The sequence below is a fragment of the Panthera pardus genome, unplaced genomic scaffold (assembly GCF_024362965.1).
Source record: "Panthera pardus isolate Hobbes unplaced genomic scaffold, ASM2436296v1 HiC_scaffold_17, whole genome shotgun sequence".
Classification (NCBI taxonomy): domain Eukaryota; kingdom Metazoa; phylum Chordata; class Mammalia; order Carnivora; family Felidae; genus Panthera; species Panthera pardus.
In genome coordinates this window covers 97,811,339-97,826,779 of record NW_026526732.1, presented here as the reverse complement: position 1 = coordinate 97,826,779, position 15,441 = coordinate 97,811,339, and the positions used below count along the sequence as shown (strand labels likewise).

The window sequence follows — 15,441 nt, the reverse complement described above, 5'->3', positions numbered from 1 at the left end:
TTTAAATCATTAGGCCACTTACCTTCCCATACCTCCAGGTACTGTCATATGTGACTTGCTAAGCAAATCTGTAGTTTAGATCTTCTGTATATAAAGGGAGGAGGGCAGTTGTCAAATAGGAGAAACAAGTAATCTGGAATTACAGGACTACTTTAGCTGACAAAAAAACTGTCTCCTTCTACTACTCTGAAGACTTCATCTTATTTTTTTATTCTAATTAGCAGAGGGTTTTTTAAAAGCTTACTAATCATCATCAAGGATTATCAATAATTAAGTCCCCAAATTATTTGAGGATTTATTTTCTTTCTATTCCTACTTCTTAAACATAATGATACATCATCATATGAACAAAATATCACTATTTTATTATCTATCACTAGATAATAAATAGTAATAAAATATCACTATTTTAGTATCTACAGCGGTGATTTTCATACTAGCTGCAACAGAATCTCCTGGAGAATTTGTTAGACTGAAAACTGTGGACTTCACCCCAGAGTTTCTGATTCAATAGGTGTGGGGTAGATGTCAGGAATTGGCATTTCCAACAAGTTCCCAGAAAGTGCTGGACGGTGGCCACTGGGACCAATGCTCTAGCCCATATCTCAAGAGACTTATACATCCTTGGTTTCGCTTACCAACACCTCTCTGTGTGAACTATAATGACACTGTACAGTTTTACACTTGGCACTGAGTTTTATGATGGCTATGCTGTTCAACAGATATCTTGTTTATGGAAGTGTTGTTTTCCTGAGTTGTACATTCTTTGAAGGCAAGGAACATATCTACATGAGTGTTTTATCACCTACAATATTTAGAATTGTGCCAAATGAAACGCATGACTACATGTAAAGCTTTATGTCCCCTTCTTTACAAACAACTAAAGAGCATATGAAGGAAGGAGGACTTGGCTATTTATTCTTAAATACTTGATTCCAAGAGGATAAAGGAAATGGGGAGAAACATTTATGCACAGCACTATAGCACTCGCTGTTGTGAAATTACGGAGTTTGGTTATCATAAGACAATGACAAATAATCTTTACCTAGAAGTATGCTCTTGATTCTCTGAATAATGTTTCATTGGGAGATGAATGATGATTTCTTTGGAGCCATTCTCCATAAAATAATTAAATGCCGTACACAACTAACCTGTGAAGTGCAGTGTTGTGACGTAACCTGATCATCTGATTGCTTTCATGACCTGGAGAACCTGACACATGCTAATTTGTTTGGCTGGTGGAAAACAAATGCCCCTAGCTCTAATCTATCATTTTGCATTCTATTATTAACTTCTTATTTGATATAAAATAACTGAAAAGATGCTATGCTAAACATTATCCCTAAATCCAATTTCTACAGCTAATGTCAACGACGATTTATTCCACAAAAAGCAGCTATTTTTAAGAAGTAAATTTAACCAAAAACAGATACGTAAAACTCGCATTGTATATGTATTTCCTTTCATGTTGTGGTCACTGGTACTTACCCACAAAAAAAAATTAAAAGAATGGAGAATAATTTAGTTTGTGGTCATAGCAACCCTCAAAATCAGGTGTGTGACCACTAAAATATAATTTAATTTTGAGGAAGTTCCTTACTTTGTTATTAAATACTTTGACTTTGATCTTAATTCATGGTTTATTCTTAGTTTGTAAACAAATCTCTACCATACCAAAGGATATACTGAAGATATAAGACTAGGGAAGCTTCTCCCGGGTTACCAAATAAATAGACAAGAAGTTTGGGACCCATCATGCATAGAGGGGAATCACACAAACTAGGCTTAGAATTCTAGCTCTGCCATGTAAATGACCGCACTTCTGGATAAATTAATTAATCTGTATTAATCTGACCATAATGTCTAAGTGGCATTAATACTCCCAACTCCCAAGATTCTTTTATTAAGAAAACAAATTAAGAGGCTTTGTGAAAGTACCTTGCACATCTCAAGACACAGAAGGGAAGATTCATGAAAGTTTGCTATTTCATTGTCATCAAAAAGTTGGGGTTTCAACAATCCTTTACCTTATGATTTGTTTTAGGCTTCACTTTTTTCAAATAATATGGTATTTTCATATTTGTACTGCTATGGCTTAGCATTATCATTTAGAAAACATGAGTATTTTTAAAAAGATGGTCAATATTTTAATCTAGCTAAAATACCACAAAAATAGTAGAGGCCATAGTTCCATCATCATTTCCTATATTGAAGAAAGATTATTTGGCTATAACATGATTTTTCAACAATTTGGTGAAAGACACTTTCAGTGGTTATTAAATTATGGCTACATGATCTAGGACACATTATTAATCTCCTCATTCTTTAGTTGCCTCATCTCTAAGAGGATAATTTCTTTTTTCCACTTGTAGTTCAATGACTTTTGAATTTAATGGGAGAATGCATATACAATGCTGGGAAAAGAGCCAGGCATGTAGGAAGTATCCATAAATTGTGTCTGTTATCATGTGTCCTGTCCTGTGTTCACTTCTCTCCAGATCCAGTTTCGACACCATTTTTCAGTATTTCAATTGCTAACTGAGATTCTTATCCCTTTGCCTCACTGTTCAAGCACAGCACTTGCTTATGCAAACCTCAATATTGAGTTAATCAAACGGAAAGCCTCCTCAGACCCACTCTTGGGTTTCTAAGTATAGCAGTGGGAGGGGAAATATAGTACCACTGTTGACCAGATGATAACTTCCAGCTTCAAATACACTTCAAAGCAGCTTCTATATTTTCTTAATCTCTTCTGTACCACATTCTCCACAGAGCTAAAAGTTCTTTAATCAACAGAAATTCCCTTTTCCCTGCCTCTCAACAGGTGATAATTTACACTTCCTTAGAGGAAAGAGAAGTTAGACATCTTGCCACCAAACCAACAAACTGTCCTGAATTTACATCCACCCATTCTTTTTTTCTTCTTCTTTTCTTCCTCCCCCTCCCTTCTTCCATCCTTCATTTCTTCCTTCTTTCCTTCCTTCCTTTTTTTTTTTTTTTTTTTTTTTTTTTTTTTTTTTACAGTGAAAGGGTCTCTTTCCCACAACCTAAGATAGTCCCTTCCAATTCCGTTCACTCTCCCATTCCTTCCCCTCTGCAAATGAGACAGTTATCAGTATTTAACTACTTGCTGGACATGTACTCTTAAATGTGCCACATTATAATCAAATGCACACTTTATACTTCTCATTTCTCCACCTCCCCAACCGAAGGCATACTTAACCTATCCCAATAATTGATTCCATTGATTAAATAAACATTGAGGGGCACCTAGGTGGCTCAGTCTCTTGAGCATCCAACTTCGGCTCAGGTCATGATGTCATGGTTTATGAGTTCGAGCCCCACATCAGGCTTGCTGCTGACAGTGCAAAGCCTGCTTCAGATCCTCTGTTCCCCTCTCTTTCTGCCCCTCACTCACGCTCTCTCTCAAAATAAACAACCATTAAAAAAGATTCTCTCTCTCCCTCTGCCCCTGTCCCCCACTCTGATAAATAATTAAGAATAATTAAATAAAAAGCTAACTTCACTATACATAAAAAGGAGATGCTCTAGAATTAAGAAGCCTAGTAAGCTGCTCAAACTTTTACACCCCTATTACTGTAGGTCCAAATACACATAAAACATTTCAAATTGAGAAAAATCTGCAGACAATATTCAAACAAAACTACTAAATGAAAAACATAAAATAAGAACCCAAACATTTCAATTTCTCTCATACAAAAATAAACATGAAGCAGAAAAAAAAAAACTGCAACAAATGCTATAACCTGTAGAAAACATGTTAAGACATAAGAAATCAGAGAACACTGTATTCACAAGCATTTCCTAAGAAATACACTATAGAAGCAGCTTCTATAAACCACAATGATGACTATAACTGATAAATATACCTGGGGATGAACCCTGAATATATTTAATTGCAGATTTGAAACAAAGGTGGGCAAAGAGTGGAAAATAGCTTATAAATATTAGAGCAGGGGAGGGGCAGAGAGAGAGGAAGAGAATCCCAAGGAGGCTCCATGCTCAGCACAGAGCCTGACACGGGGTTTGATCTGATGACACTGAGATTATGACCTGAGTTGAAATCAAGACCTAAGTAACCGACCCACCCAGGTGCCCCTCTAAAAGTAGCATTAATGAGAAAACACTGCACATTAATATCAAGGGAATACAATTGAAGCAATAATCAAAAAGAATACATATAATTTAAATACTGGAAGCAAAAAATAGGAAAAGAATGAAAATAAATGAATTCAATTCCCAATTGTAAAACCTAGAAAAATATAAGAAAAAAGAAAGAAGTTAGGAAGTAGTATAAATGTAATAACAAAACAAAAAACGAAACAAAAAAACAAAAACAAAAAACACACCAAAAACCAGAAATGGAAAAATCAGTGAAGTTAATAATTAAATTACAATATTGGTTCTGTGAAAAAAAAAAAAAAACACAAATAGAAAAACCACAATCTCATATAATCAAGCAAAAACAAAAAAACAAACAAACAAAAAAAAACAGTAGAAAATGAAAGCACAAATATTCAAACAAGTAACAAAGAGAGACAAATTACTGAAACCAAGAACTTTTTAAAAACTATAGAGGAATGTGCACAATTTTATACAAGTCCTTTGAAAAATCTAGATGGAATGGCTCATTTCCTACAAGAATGAAGTTTACTATTATTGACCCTATGAGAGATATAGTGCTCAACTTAACCAGTTTCCATGTAAGAAATAAGAGAAAGTTATCACGAAACGATTCAACACAAAAAGCATCAGGCCAAGATGACAAAGGAGAAAATGAGGAAAAACCCTGTGGTGCATGAATTCAACTGTAACTGTGTTAAGTTATTACAAAATATCAGGAATGAGAGCACATTAAAAAATCCTACATTAAAAGGACAAGAATATGACACCAAAATAGGCACATAGATCAAGGGAACAGAAAACCCAAAAAGAAGCCCACATTTACACGGTCAATTGATTTTTGACAAAACAGCAAAGAATACACAATGGGAAAAAGTCTCTTCAGCAACTGATGTTGAGAGAATTGGACAGCAACATGTAAAAGAATGGAACTGGACTGCTGGCTTACACCAAAAACAAAGATGACATCAAAATGGTGGAGTGCCTGGATGACTCAGTTGGTTAAGGGTCTGACTTTGGCTCTGGTCATGATCTCACAGTTCATGGGTTCAAGCCCCACATATTGCTCTAAACTGATTGTGTGAAGACTGCTTCAGATTCTCTCTCTCTCCCTCTACCTCACTTCCCCTCCCTCACTTTCTCCCATACACATGCAGGCGCACTCACTCTCCCTCTCTCTCAAAAAAATAAACTTTAAAAAAATTCAAAATGGATTTAGTACTTAAAGTTAGATCTGAAATTATAAATATCCTTAAAGAGAACAGAGGCAGTAATTTCTCTGACATCAACCATAGCTACTTTTTTTCTAGATATGTCCTCTGAGGCAAGGGAAACAAAAGCAAAAATAAACTACTGGGAGTACATCAAAATAAAAAGCTTCTCAGGGCGCCTGGGTGGCTCAGTTGTTTAAGCATCCGACTTCAGCTCAGGCCATGATCTCACAGTTCACAGGTTCGATACCCACGTCAGACTGTGTGCTAACAGCTCGAAGCCTGTAGCCTGCTTCAGAATCTGTGACTCCCTCTCTCTCTGCCCCTCCCTCTCGAAAAATAAGTAAATGTTAAAAATAATTTTAAAAAAAAGGTTCTGTGCTGACCATCAACAAAACTAAAAGACAACCTACTGAATGGGAGAAGATATTTGCAAATGACAACTCTACAGAGATTTAGAATACAGAATATATAAAGAATTTATACAACTCAACAACCAAATAACAAATCATCTAATTTAAAAATAGACAGAAAACATGAATAGACATTTTCCCAAAGAAGACATACAGATACCAACAAACACATGAAAAGATGCTTATCATCACTTATCACCAGAGAACGCAAATCAAAACTACAATAAAATATTACCTCACACCTATCAGAAAGGCTAAAATAGAAAATAAAAGAAACGAGTGTTGGAGAGGATGTAGAGAAAAAGAAACGCTTGGGGTGCCAGGGTGGCTCAGTAGGTTGGGCATCTGACTTTGGATCAGGTCATGATCTCATGTATCGTGAGTTCAAGCCCCACACCAGGCTCTGTGCTGACAGCTCAGAGCCTGGAGCTTGCTTCAGATTCTACGTCTCCCCTCTTTCTGCCCCTCGCCGACTCATGCTCTTTCTTTCTCTAAAAAATAAACAAACATTAAAAAAAAATTTTTTAAAGAAAAAGGAACCCTCGTGCAATTTTGGTAGGAGTGTCAACTGATACCACCACTATGGAAAACAGTGAGGAGGTTCCTCAAAAAGTTAAAAATGGACCTACCCTATGATACATAATTGCAATACGCAGGATATTTACCTAAAAAGTACAAAAACACTAATTCAAAGGTATACATGCACCCCTAGGTTTACTGCAGCATTATTTACAATAGCCAAATTATGAACATACCAAGTGTCCATCTATAGATGAATGGATAAAGAAGAGATGGCATATACATAAAACAGACTATTATTCAGCCACAAAAAAGAATGAAATCTGCCATTTGCAACAACACGGGTGAAGCCAGAGAGTATAACGCTAAACAAAATGTCAGAGAAAAACAAATACCATATCATTTCACTCATATGTGGAATTTAAGAAACAAAGGAGCAAAGGAAAAGAAGAGAGAAACAAACCGAAAAACATCTTTTATTTTAAAGATTTGTGGGGTGCCTGGGGAGCATCCAACTCCTGGTTTTGGCTCAGGTCATGATCCCACGGTTCCAGGGTTGTGGGATCAACCCCTCTGTTGGGCTCTGAGTTGAGCATGGAGCTTGGTTAAGATTCTCCCTACCAGCCCGCCCTGCCCCTCTCCCATTCTCTCTCTAAAAATATTTATTTATTAAAAATTGCTTGCTTGTTTTTTATTTACTTGTTTATTTATTTATTTACTTATTTATTTATTTATTTATTTATTTATTTATTTATTTATTTTGGAGGGGGAGAGAGAAAGAAAGAGAGAGAGAGGAGAGCGAATCTTAAGCAAGCTCCATGCTCAGCACGGAGCCTGATAGAGGGGTTGATCCCACAACCCTGGGATCATGACCCAAGCCAAAATTAAGAGTCGGACATTCAAATGACATAGCCACTCAGGCACCCCAAGACTTGTAACTTTTGAGAACTGATGTATTACCCTAGGGGAGGTAGGTGTGGGACTGGGTGAAACAGGTAATGGGGATTAAAGAGTATACTTTTCATGATGAGCACTGAGTAATGCATAGATGTGTTGAATCACTATCTTGTATACCTGAAACTAATGTAACACTGTATGTTAACTATACTGGAATTAAAATTTCAAACTTCATAAAATTAGTTAATTAAACAGACAAGAATAATGCAATATTATAAATAAAATATGCCAACAAATTGAAAATGAAATGAACAAATTCCTTCAAAGACACAAATTAGCAAAACTTACCCAAGAAGGAAGAAAAACACTAAGTATCCCAATATTTAGTAAAAGAATTTAATTAGTAATTAAAATCTTCCTCAAACTTAAAAAGCTCAAGTCCAGATCATTTCACTGGTAAATTCTACCAAATAAGGAAGAAATCATACCAATTCTACATAATCTCTTTTAGAAAAGAAAACCTAGTATTTATCTTGATACCAAAGCCATACAAAAAAAATCACAAGAAAACTAATGACCACTATCTTTCAATGAGCATAAACACAGAAGTCCTTAATAAAACATTTCCAAAATGAATCCAGCAATATATAAAAGGAATATAATATCACCACCAATATAATTATCCCAATAATGCAAGGTTAGTGTAACATACAAAAATCAATACCATACATCGTATTAAAGAAATAAGAGAGGAAAACAATATAAATCAACTCAATAAATGCAGAAAGTTTCTCACAAAATTCAATACCTAATCATAATTAAAGAGAAAAACTCTAAAGAGATTACAAATAAAAAGGAATTTCTTCAACCTGATGAAGGATTTCTATATAAAACAACTAACATTTACTGGTGAAAGACTGCAGGCTTTCTAACTACGACCAGAAATAAGGCAAGAAATATACACTCTCACTACTTCTATTCAATGTTGCACCAGAGGGCCTGTATAATGCAATACTATTATTAAAATAAATTTAAGTCATATGAATTAGTATAGAAGAAAATTGTCTTTATTTCTAAACAATATGCTTATCTATGCAGAAAAAATCTAAGGAATTTACAAAGCAAGTTGCAGGAATCAATAAGTGAGTTTGGCAATACTGCAGGGTATATAATCAACATACCAACCATTGTATTTTTATATGTTAGCAAGAGAAAATAAATTTTTAAAAATCTATTCACAAGAGCATTTAACAAAATAAAATTTTTGCATATGAATTTAACAAAATCACATACAAGATCTGCATGCTGAAAACTACAAAACATTTCTGAGATATATTAAAGAAAGACCATCTAGGTGGAATGATATACCATGTTCATGGACTGGAAGAACTCAATATTGTTACAACCAGAACTCTCCTCTAATAAATGTAAAGATATGTACATACTCTCCGCTCTGTGAGTTGAAATTTTAATCTCAGCCCCTCTGTCCTATCATGAGTAGGAACTGGAAAAAAGCAGTAAAAGGAAAAAAGCAGTAACTTCACAGTGAAGAAACCTGACAAACACTACCATAACCAAATGATCAAAGTTAATATAATCAATGATTAGTCAAGTGGATAGCATATATACTCTCTGATGAGTAGGTCACTTCACCTTTGTGTTATTCTTCCCTTCCCACCAAAACTATAAATAAAAAATAAAAAATACAGTTATAGCCTAATCATGAAGAAACTATCAGAAAAACCCACATTGAGTGATATTCTACAAAATACGTAATCAAAGCTCTTCAAAATTGTCCAAGTCATGAAAAACGAGAGAAGGCTGATAAATTATCATTGATTAGAAGAGACTAAGGAGACATAACAAAACAATGCAATGTGGAATATCCTCAATTAGATCATGGAATAGAAAAAAGACATATGAATAAAATCCAAATAAAGTATGGAGTTTAACTTATAGCAATGTGTCAATATTGATGTCTTACTTTTGACAAATGTACCACAGCAATATGTTAACATCAGGACAAAATGGACAGAGTGTGTAAGGGAACTCTGTATACTGTTACTTGCAACTTTTGTATAAATCTAGAATTATTCCAAACTAAAAAGTATACTGAAGCTTAGTAGTTTGGTAGTTTCTTAATAAGTTAAACCCAAATATTCATCAACCAATGAGTGAATAAATAGGAAATATCATCAATAAAAATGAATAAAGTACTGTATAGGCCAAAACACAGAAAGAACTTGAAAATGTTCTGTTAAGTGTAAGAAGTTAGCCACAAAAGGCCACATACTGCCAAATTCCCTATCAAATATTCATAACAGGAAAATCCATAGAGACAGAAAGTACATTAGAGGTTGCATAGGGCTGAAAGTAGAGGGGTAGTGGCTGGGAGGAAATTGAAAGAGACCACTAATGAGTATAGGGTTTCTTTTTGAGGTGATTAAAATGTTCTAAAATTAGGTTGAAGTGACAATTTAATAACTCTAAGTATACTGAAAACCATTGAATTGTGTGTACAATAAGTTAAATAGGTAAACTATATAATGTGTGGTTTATTTATAAATAAAGCTGTTAAAAACTGAACTATAGTTTACACTTGTGGGTATACGCATGCAATCATGCTACCCAGATTAATATCAAAAAGGGCAATAAACTCAAAAAAAAAAAAAAAGAAGCTCAAAGTTAGCTGGAGGAAGGAAATGATTAACATTTGAACAAAAATAAATAAAATATAGAATACAAAAAATAGAAAAAATAGACAAAGCCAGAGTTGATTTTTTAAAAAGATATAAAATATGGACAAATCCTTAGTTATCTAGACAAAGAAAAAAGAGAGAAGACTCAAATAAAGTCAGAAACAAAAGAGGAGACATTACAATTGATGCCACAGAAATGAAAAAGATCATGAGGGACTATTATGAATAATTGTATGCAAAAAAAAAATTGGACATACTAAAAGAAATGGATAAATTCCTAGAAACACAAAACCTGCCAAAAGTGATAGAAGAAGAAAGAGAAAGACTGAAAAGACCAAAAACAAATGAGGAGACTGAATGAGTAATCAAAAATCTTGCAATAAATAAAGTCCCAGGACCATAGACTTCACAGGTAAATTCTACTAAACATTTAAATATGAACCCTTCTTAAAATGTTCCAAGAAATAGAAGAGAGAACACTTCCAAATCATTTTATGAGGCCCGTATTAGCCTGCTACTAAAGCCAGACAAAACACCACAAGAAAGAAAACCACAATATCCTTGATGAAGGTGCATGCAAAAGTCCCCAACAAATAGTAGCAAACTGAATTCAACAGCACATTGAAAGGATCATACATCATCACTAAGTGAGATTTATCCCTGGGATACAAAGATGGCAGTATATGCAAATCAGTGTGATACACCACATTACCAGAATAAAGATAAAAATCACATGATCAAGAAATGCAGAAAAAACATTTGACAAAATTCAACATCATTTCATCATCAAAACTCTCAACAAACTAGGTACAGAAGGAACTTAAAAAAGATCGCATATATGAAAAACCCACAGTGAACATCGTATTTAATGATGAAAAACTGAAAGCTTCTCCTTTATGATGAGAAGCAAGACAAAGATGTACACTCTTACCACTTCTTTTCAACATAGTACTAGAAGTACTAGTTAGGGAAATTAGGCAAGAAAAAGAAAGAAAAAACATCAAAATTGGAAAAAGAAGTAAAACTGTCTCTGTTTATAGATGACATAATCTCATATATAGGAAATCCTAAAGACTCCACAAAAAAACTGTTCAAACTAATAAATTCAATAAGGTTGCAGGATACAAAATCAACATATAAAACTCAATTGCATTTTTATATGCTAATAACAAACTATACAAAAAGAAAATTAAGAAAACATCATATTTATAACAGCATAAAAATAATAAAATACTTTGATATAAACTAAACCAAAAAGGAGAAAGACTTATACACTAAAAACTATAAAACATTAATGAAAGAAATTAAGGAATAAACAAATAAATGAAAGTCATCTCTAGTTCATGGACTGGAATATTTTTTATTGTTAAAACATCCATTACCACAAATGGCCTACAGATTCAGTTCAATCCCTATCAAAATCCCAATGGAAATTTTTATATAAATAGAAAAAAGAATCCTAAAATGTGTATGTTCGATCCAGGAACCAAAAGCATAGGCAACAAAAGCAAAATTAGTCAAGTGGGATTACATCAAACCAAAAAGCTTCTGCACAAACAAGAAAATCATCAACAAAATGAAAAGGCAACCCAAAGAATGGGAGTAAACATTTGCAAACCATATATCTGATAAAGGATTAATGTCCAAAATACAGAAGGAACTCCTACAACTCAACAGCGGTAATAACACCCCTATTTAAACATGGGCAAAGGAACTGAAAGGTCATTTCTGTAAAACAACATACAAATGACCAAGTATATGTAAAAGTGCTCAACATCACTAATCAACAGGGAAATGCAAATCAAAACCACAATGAAATATCACTTCAAATCCGTTAGGGGCTATTACTAAAAACAAAAAAAAAAAAATTAAAGTAACAAGTCTTAGGAAGGATGTGGAGAAACTGGAAGCCTTGTATACTGTTGGTGGAAATGTAAATTGATGCAGCCACTATGTAAAAAAAGTATAGAAGTTCCTCAAAAAAATAAAACGATAACTATCATGTAATATGACAAGCTCACTTCTGGGTATATATCCAAAGGAATGGAAATAAGGGTATCGAAGACATATCTGTAATGCCATGTCCATTGCAGCATTATTCACAATAATCAAGACATTAAGTAACTTAAATGTGCACTAGTTGAATGAATAAACTGTGATATCTAGATAGATACAGATAAGATATACAGACACAGACATAGAAATATGGTTCATCCTCAAAAAAAGAAGGAAATCTTGTCATTTGTTACAACATGGATGAACCCAGAAGACAATGCTAAGCAAAAGCCAGACACATAGTGACAAATACTATATGATCCCACTTATATGGAGAATCCCAAACAAACTCATAGAAGCAGAAAATAGAATGGTGGTTTCCCAGGGATGGAGAGAGGGAGAGAGAGAGAAGACTGGTCAAAGGGTACAAAGTTTCAATTATACAAAATGAGTAAGTCCTAGATATCTACTGTACAGCTTAATGCCCAGAGTTAACAATGCTGTATTGCAAACTTTGAAATTAGCTAACAAGGTAGACCTTATATTAAGTGTTGTCATCACAAAAATAATAATAATAAATAGGGAGGAAATTTTTGGAGGTGATATATGTTTATGGCATTGACTGTGGTGATGGTTTCATGAGTATATACTTATATACAAACTCACCAAGTGGTATATATGAAATATGTACAGTTTTTGCATCTCAATCATACCTCAATAAAGTTTTTTTTTTTTTAGGCTCCAAAAGGGATCTTCATGCAAAGCTCCAATCAAAAAATGTACGAAGAAACTAATTCCTTACTGAATACATTCTCTGACAGGTACTATGCTGGGTGCTCTATCTTTCTCAGTCCCTACACCATACCAATCTATGTAAGTAATATTTATCCCGTATTTTAAATGGAGAAAACTGAAGGTCAAAAAATTTGCCAAAAGACATAGTTGATTAGAAAACCTCACTGAGGGGTAGAAATCCAATTCAGTTCTATTCTCCAGACTTAACTACCCCAAAAAACCATAATCTCATTTCTTGTGGCACATGGGCTTTTGATAACAGAAGACAAAGGAAAATTAAATTAGATGAATGCAAAATTTGAAGTTAAAGAGAAGAATCTGTGTTCTTTAATAGAGACTAGATTATACACTCCACAAAAATAAGGGCTAATATAGTTATGTTCCCTTCTGTACATATAGCACCTAATAAACATCAATAAGTATCTGTTGAATTAACAAATGGGAAATAAAATACAGAATCACTGAAATATAATTAACAACACATGACTGAGCTTTTAAAACTAAGCCCCAGGGGCATCTGGGTGGCTCAGATGATTAAGTGTCTGACTTCACCTCAGGTCATGATCTCATTATTTGTGAGTTTGAGACTCCTGTCGGGCTCTGTGCTGACAGTTCAGAGCTTGGAGCTGCTTCAGATTCTGTGTCTCCCTCTCTTTCTGTCCCTCCCATGCTCATGCTCGGTCTCTGTCTTTCAAAAATAAATAAATGTTAAAAAAAAAATTTAAAAAATGAGCCCCAATATTTTACATTCAGGAAGCACTATTTATAATCTTTAAGAATCATCGATATTTGGGTAACTTACATAATACTTAGGCAAATAAATGAACAGTTTGTCCAAAGGAAAAGAAAACAATGGTGGACAAAGAAAATATGGACTGGATTTCTGAGCAAGTTTGGCCTCATGATTAGGAAACCTGATGACATCTCTAAATCCAATGCTTGACCAAGCAGCCTCATTGGTTGATGGATTACACAAATCCTCTCCTTAAGTACTCAAGAAACTTATAGCAGAACAATGATGTGGGCTGTTAGCATATTCCAGATACATGGACTTAAATATATACACATGACTGATATCTTTTCATTTAACAAGCTATAGCACAGAAAGCCCATTCCTATTTGATAATTAACCAATCAACCATTTATGTAACAGTAAGACGGTGCTAACCCACCATCGTGTTTTTCAGAGCCATTGACTTTTTCAGGGTTGGTGAAGGACTGACTTCCCAGTACCTCTTGCTTTATTTCTCCCATACTGACACCATAGAATTGATAAAGAAGTTGTTAAGGTTAAGGATGAAGTCTTCCTACCTCCCACCCAAAACTTCAATCCTTTGGGAGCTAAGAGCTTTGTACCTCTGCCTCTAACCCACCAAACAAATTCAGTTTCAATGGCTTATCAAAGAAGTTCAACTCTCAAATATCCAAGGATTTTATTTCTAAGACATAAGAATTCACAACAGACTCCCAAGAAACTTACTTCATTTTTCAATTACAGTAAAACAACTTTTAGCTCATTACTTTATACCAATGTCATAATGTAAAAAGTTAAATGTCAGTACATTTTTCAAATGTTCACTCACAAGTTACAGAATTTTTTTTTAATGTAAATACCTTGTAACCAGGACTACCCATTAGTCCATCCTTTCCATGTCTTCCTGGTTCTCCCTAAAAAATAAATACATGTATTTTAATATATTTTTGCACTAATTTTTATTTCTAAAGAAAGAGAGTATAAGATAATTTTTAAGTAAAATACTCAAGAACTTTTTCTGTCAAACTCACAGCACGTCCAGGAAGGCCAGGAAAACCAGCATTTCCCTTTTCACCTTTTGCACCCTGTATTAAAAATAAATACTTAAAAAAAAAAAAAAAATCCATGCAAAACTTTTATTTTTATTTTTTTTGTTCTTATTACTCAGAAAAGCTTCATTTTGTTTGTTTGTTTAGCTTTCTGACTCTGTGCTTGTGCCTTCAACACTTCCTCAAAGATATTCTGCTCCTCAATAAAGAAAGCAGGCTTGACTTTGGCATGGGCACATTTAGCACACATGGAACCACCATGGGCCCTTCTAACATGTTTTTTTCATTTGAGGCAAATTCATAAGAACTTTAGGTCTCACAGCACAAACTCTGACGTTTGCCTGGGCACACACATGCAGATGTTGGTGCTTTCCCAACTTTGTTGGTAGTAAGGTAAACAATCCTATTACCAGGCATTCTGCACAGCCTAGTTTTGCTAGAGGCTGTATTGTAAAATAGCCTATGACGGCAGTTGGACCACTGTGAATGTCTCTAGACACCATCCTCAGAGGAGGTACAACAATGATTTTCAAATTGCAACTCAAACTTAAGTTAAAAAGTAAGTGAAACTCTTTATGTAATGACAGAATTCATGGAACTATAGCTTGTGTTGGCTCTACGACTTTTGGCAAAGCATGATTTTACCAGGCCAATGGACACAACATAAAGACATCAAAATTACTGATGAATGCAGGATTATTATAAGCATCTAAATACAGAAACCACATCTCGCAAAATTAAAAAGCAGTGTATTTTAAACACAATATAAAGAGAATATAATCTTCCTTCAATGTGAAGAAGTCAGAAGGCCCTTAACATTGATTCTCCAGGGACATGCTGTTACTACTTCTCCCAAGGAATCGTTCTCCATAAATACTTTAAAAATTCAGAATAATCAATAACACAGGGTACACCTAAACCAGTTATTTTTAGGGTTTTTCATTATTCTAAATAAATCTCCTGAGA

General features: G+C 34.1%; 1 protein-coding gene across 1 annotated transcript in view; it reads right to left on the bottom strand.

Moving 5' to 3' along the window:
* COL21A1 (collagen type XXI alpha 1 chain) overlaps nt 1-15,441 on the bottom strand; it is a 171,950-nt gene that overhangs the window by 42,606 nt on the left and 113,903 nt on the right. The window contains exons 14-15 of the mRNA XM_053904790.1: nt 14,458-14,513; nt 14,287-14,340 (exon numbers count right to left, since the gene is read on the bottom strand). Of these exons, the coding sequence (XP_053760765.1) occupies nt 14,287-14,340; nt 14,458-14,513 (110 nt within the window). The remainder of the gene's footprint in view (nt 1-14,286; nt 14,341-14,457; nt 14,514-15,441) is intronic.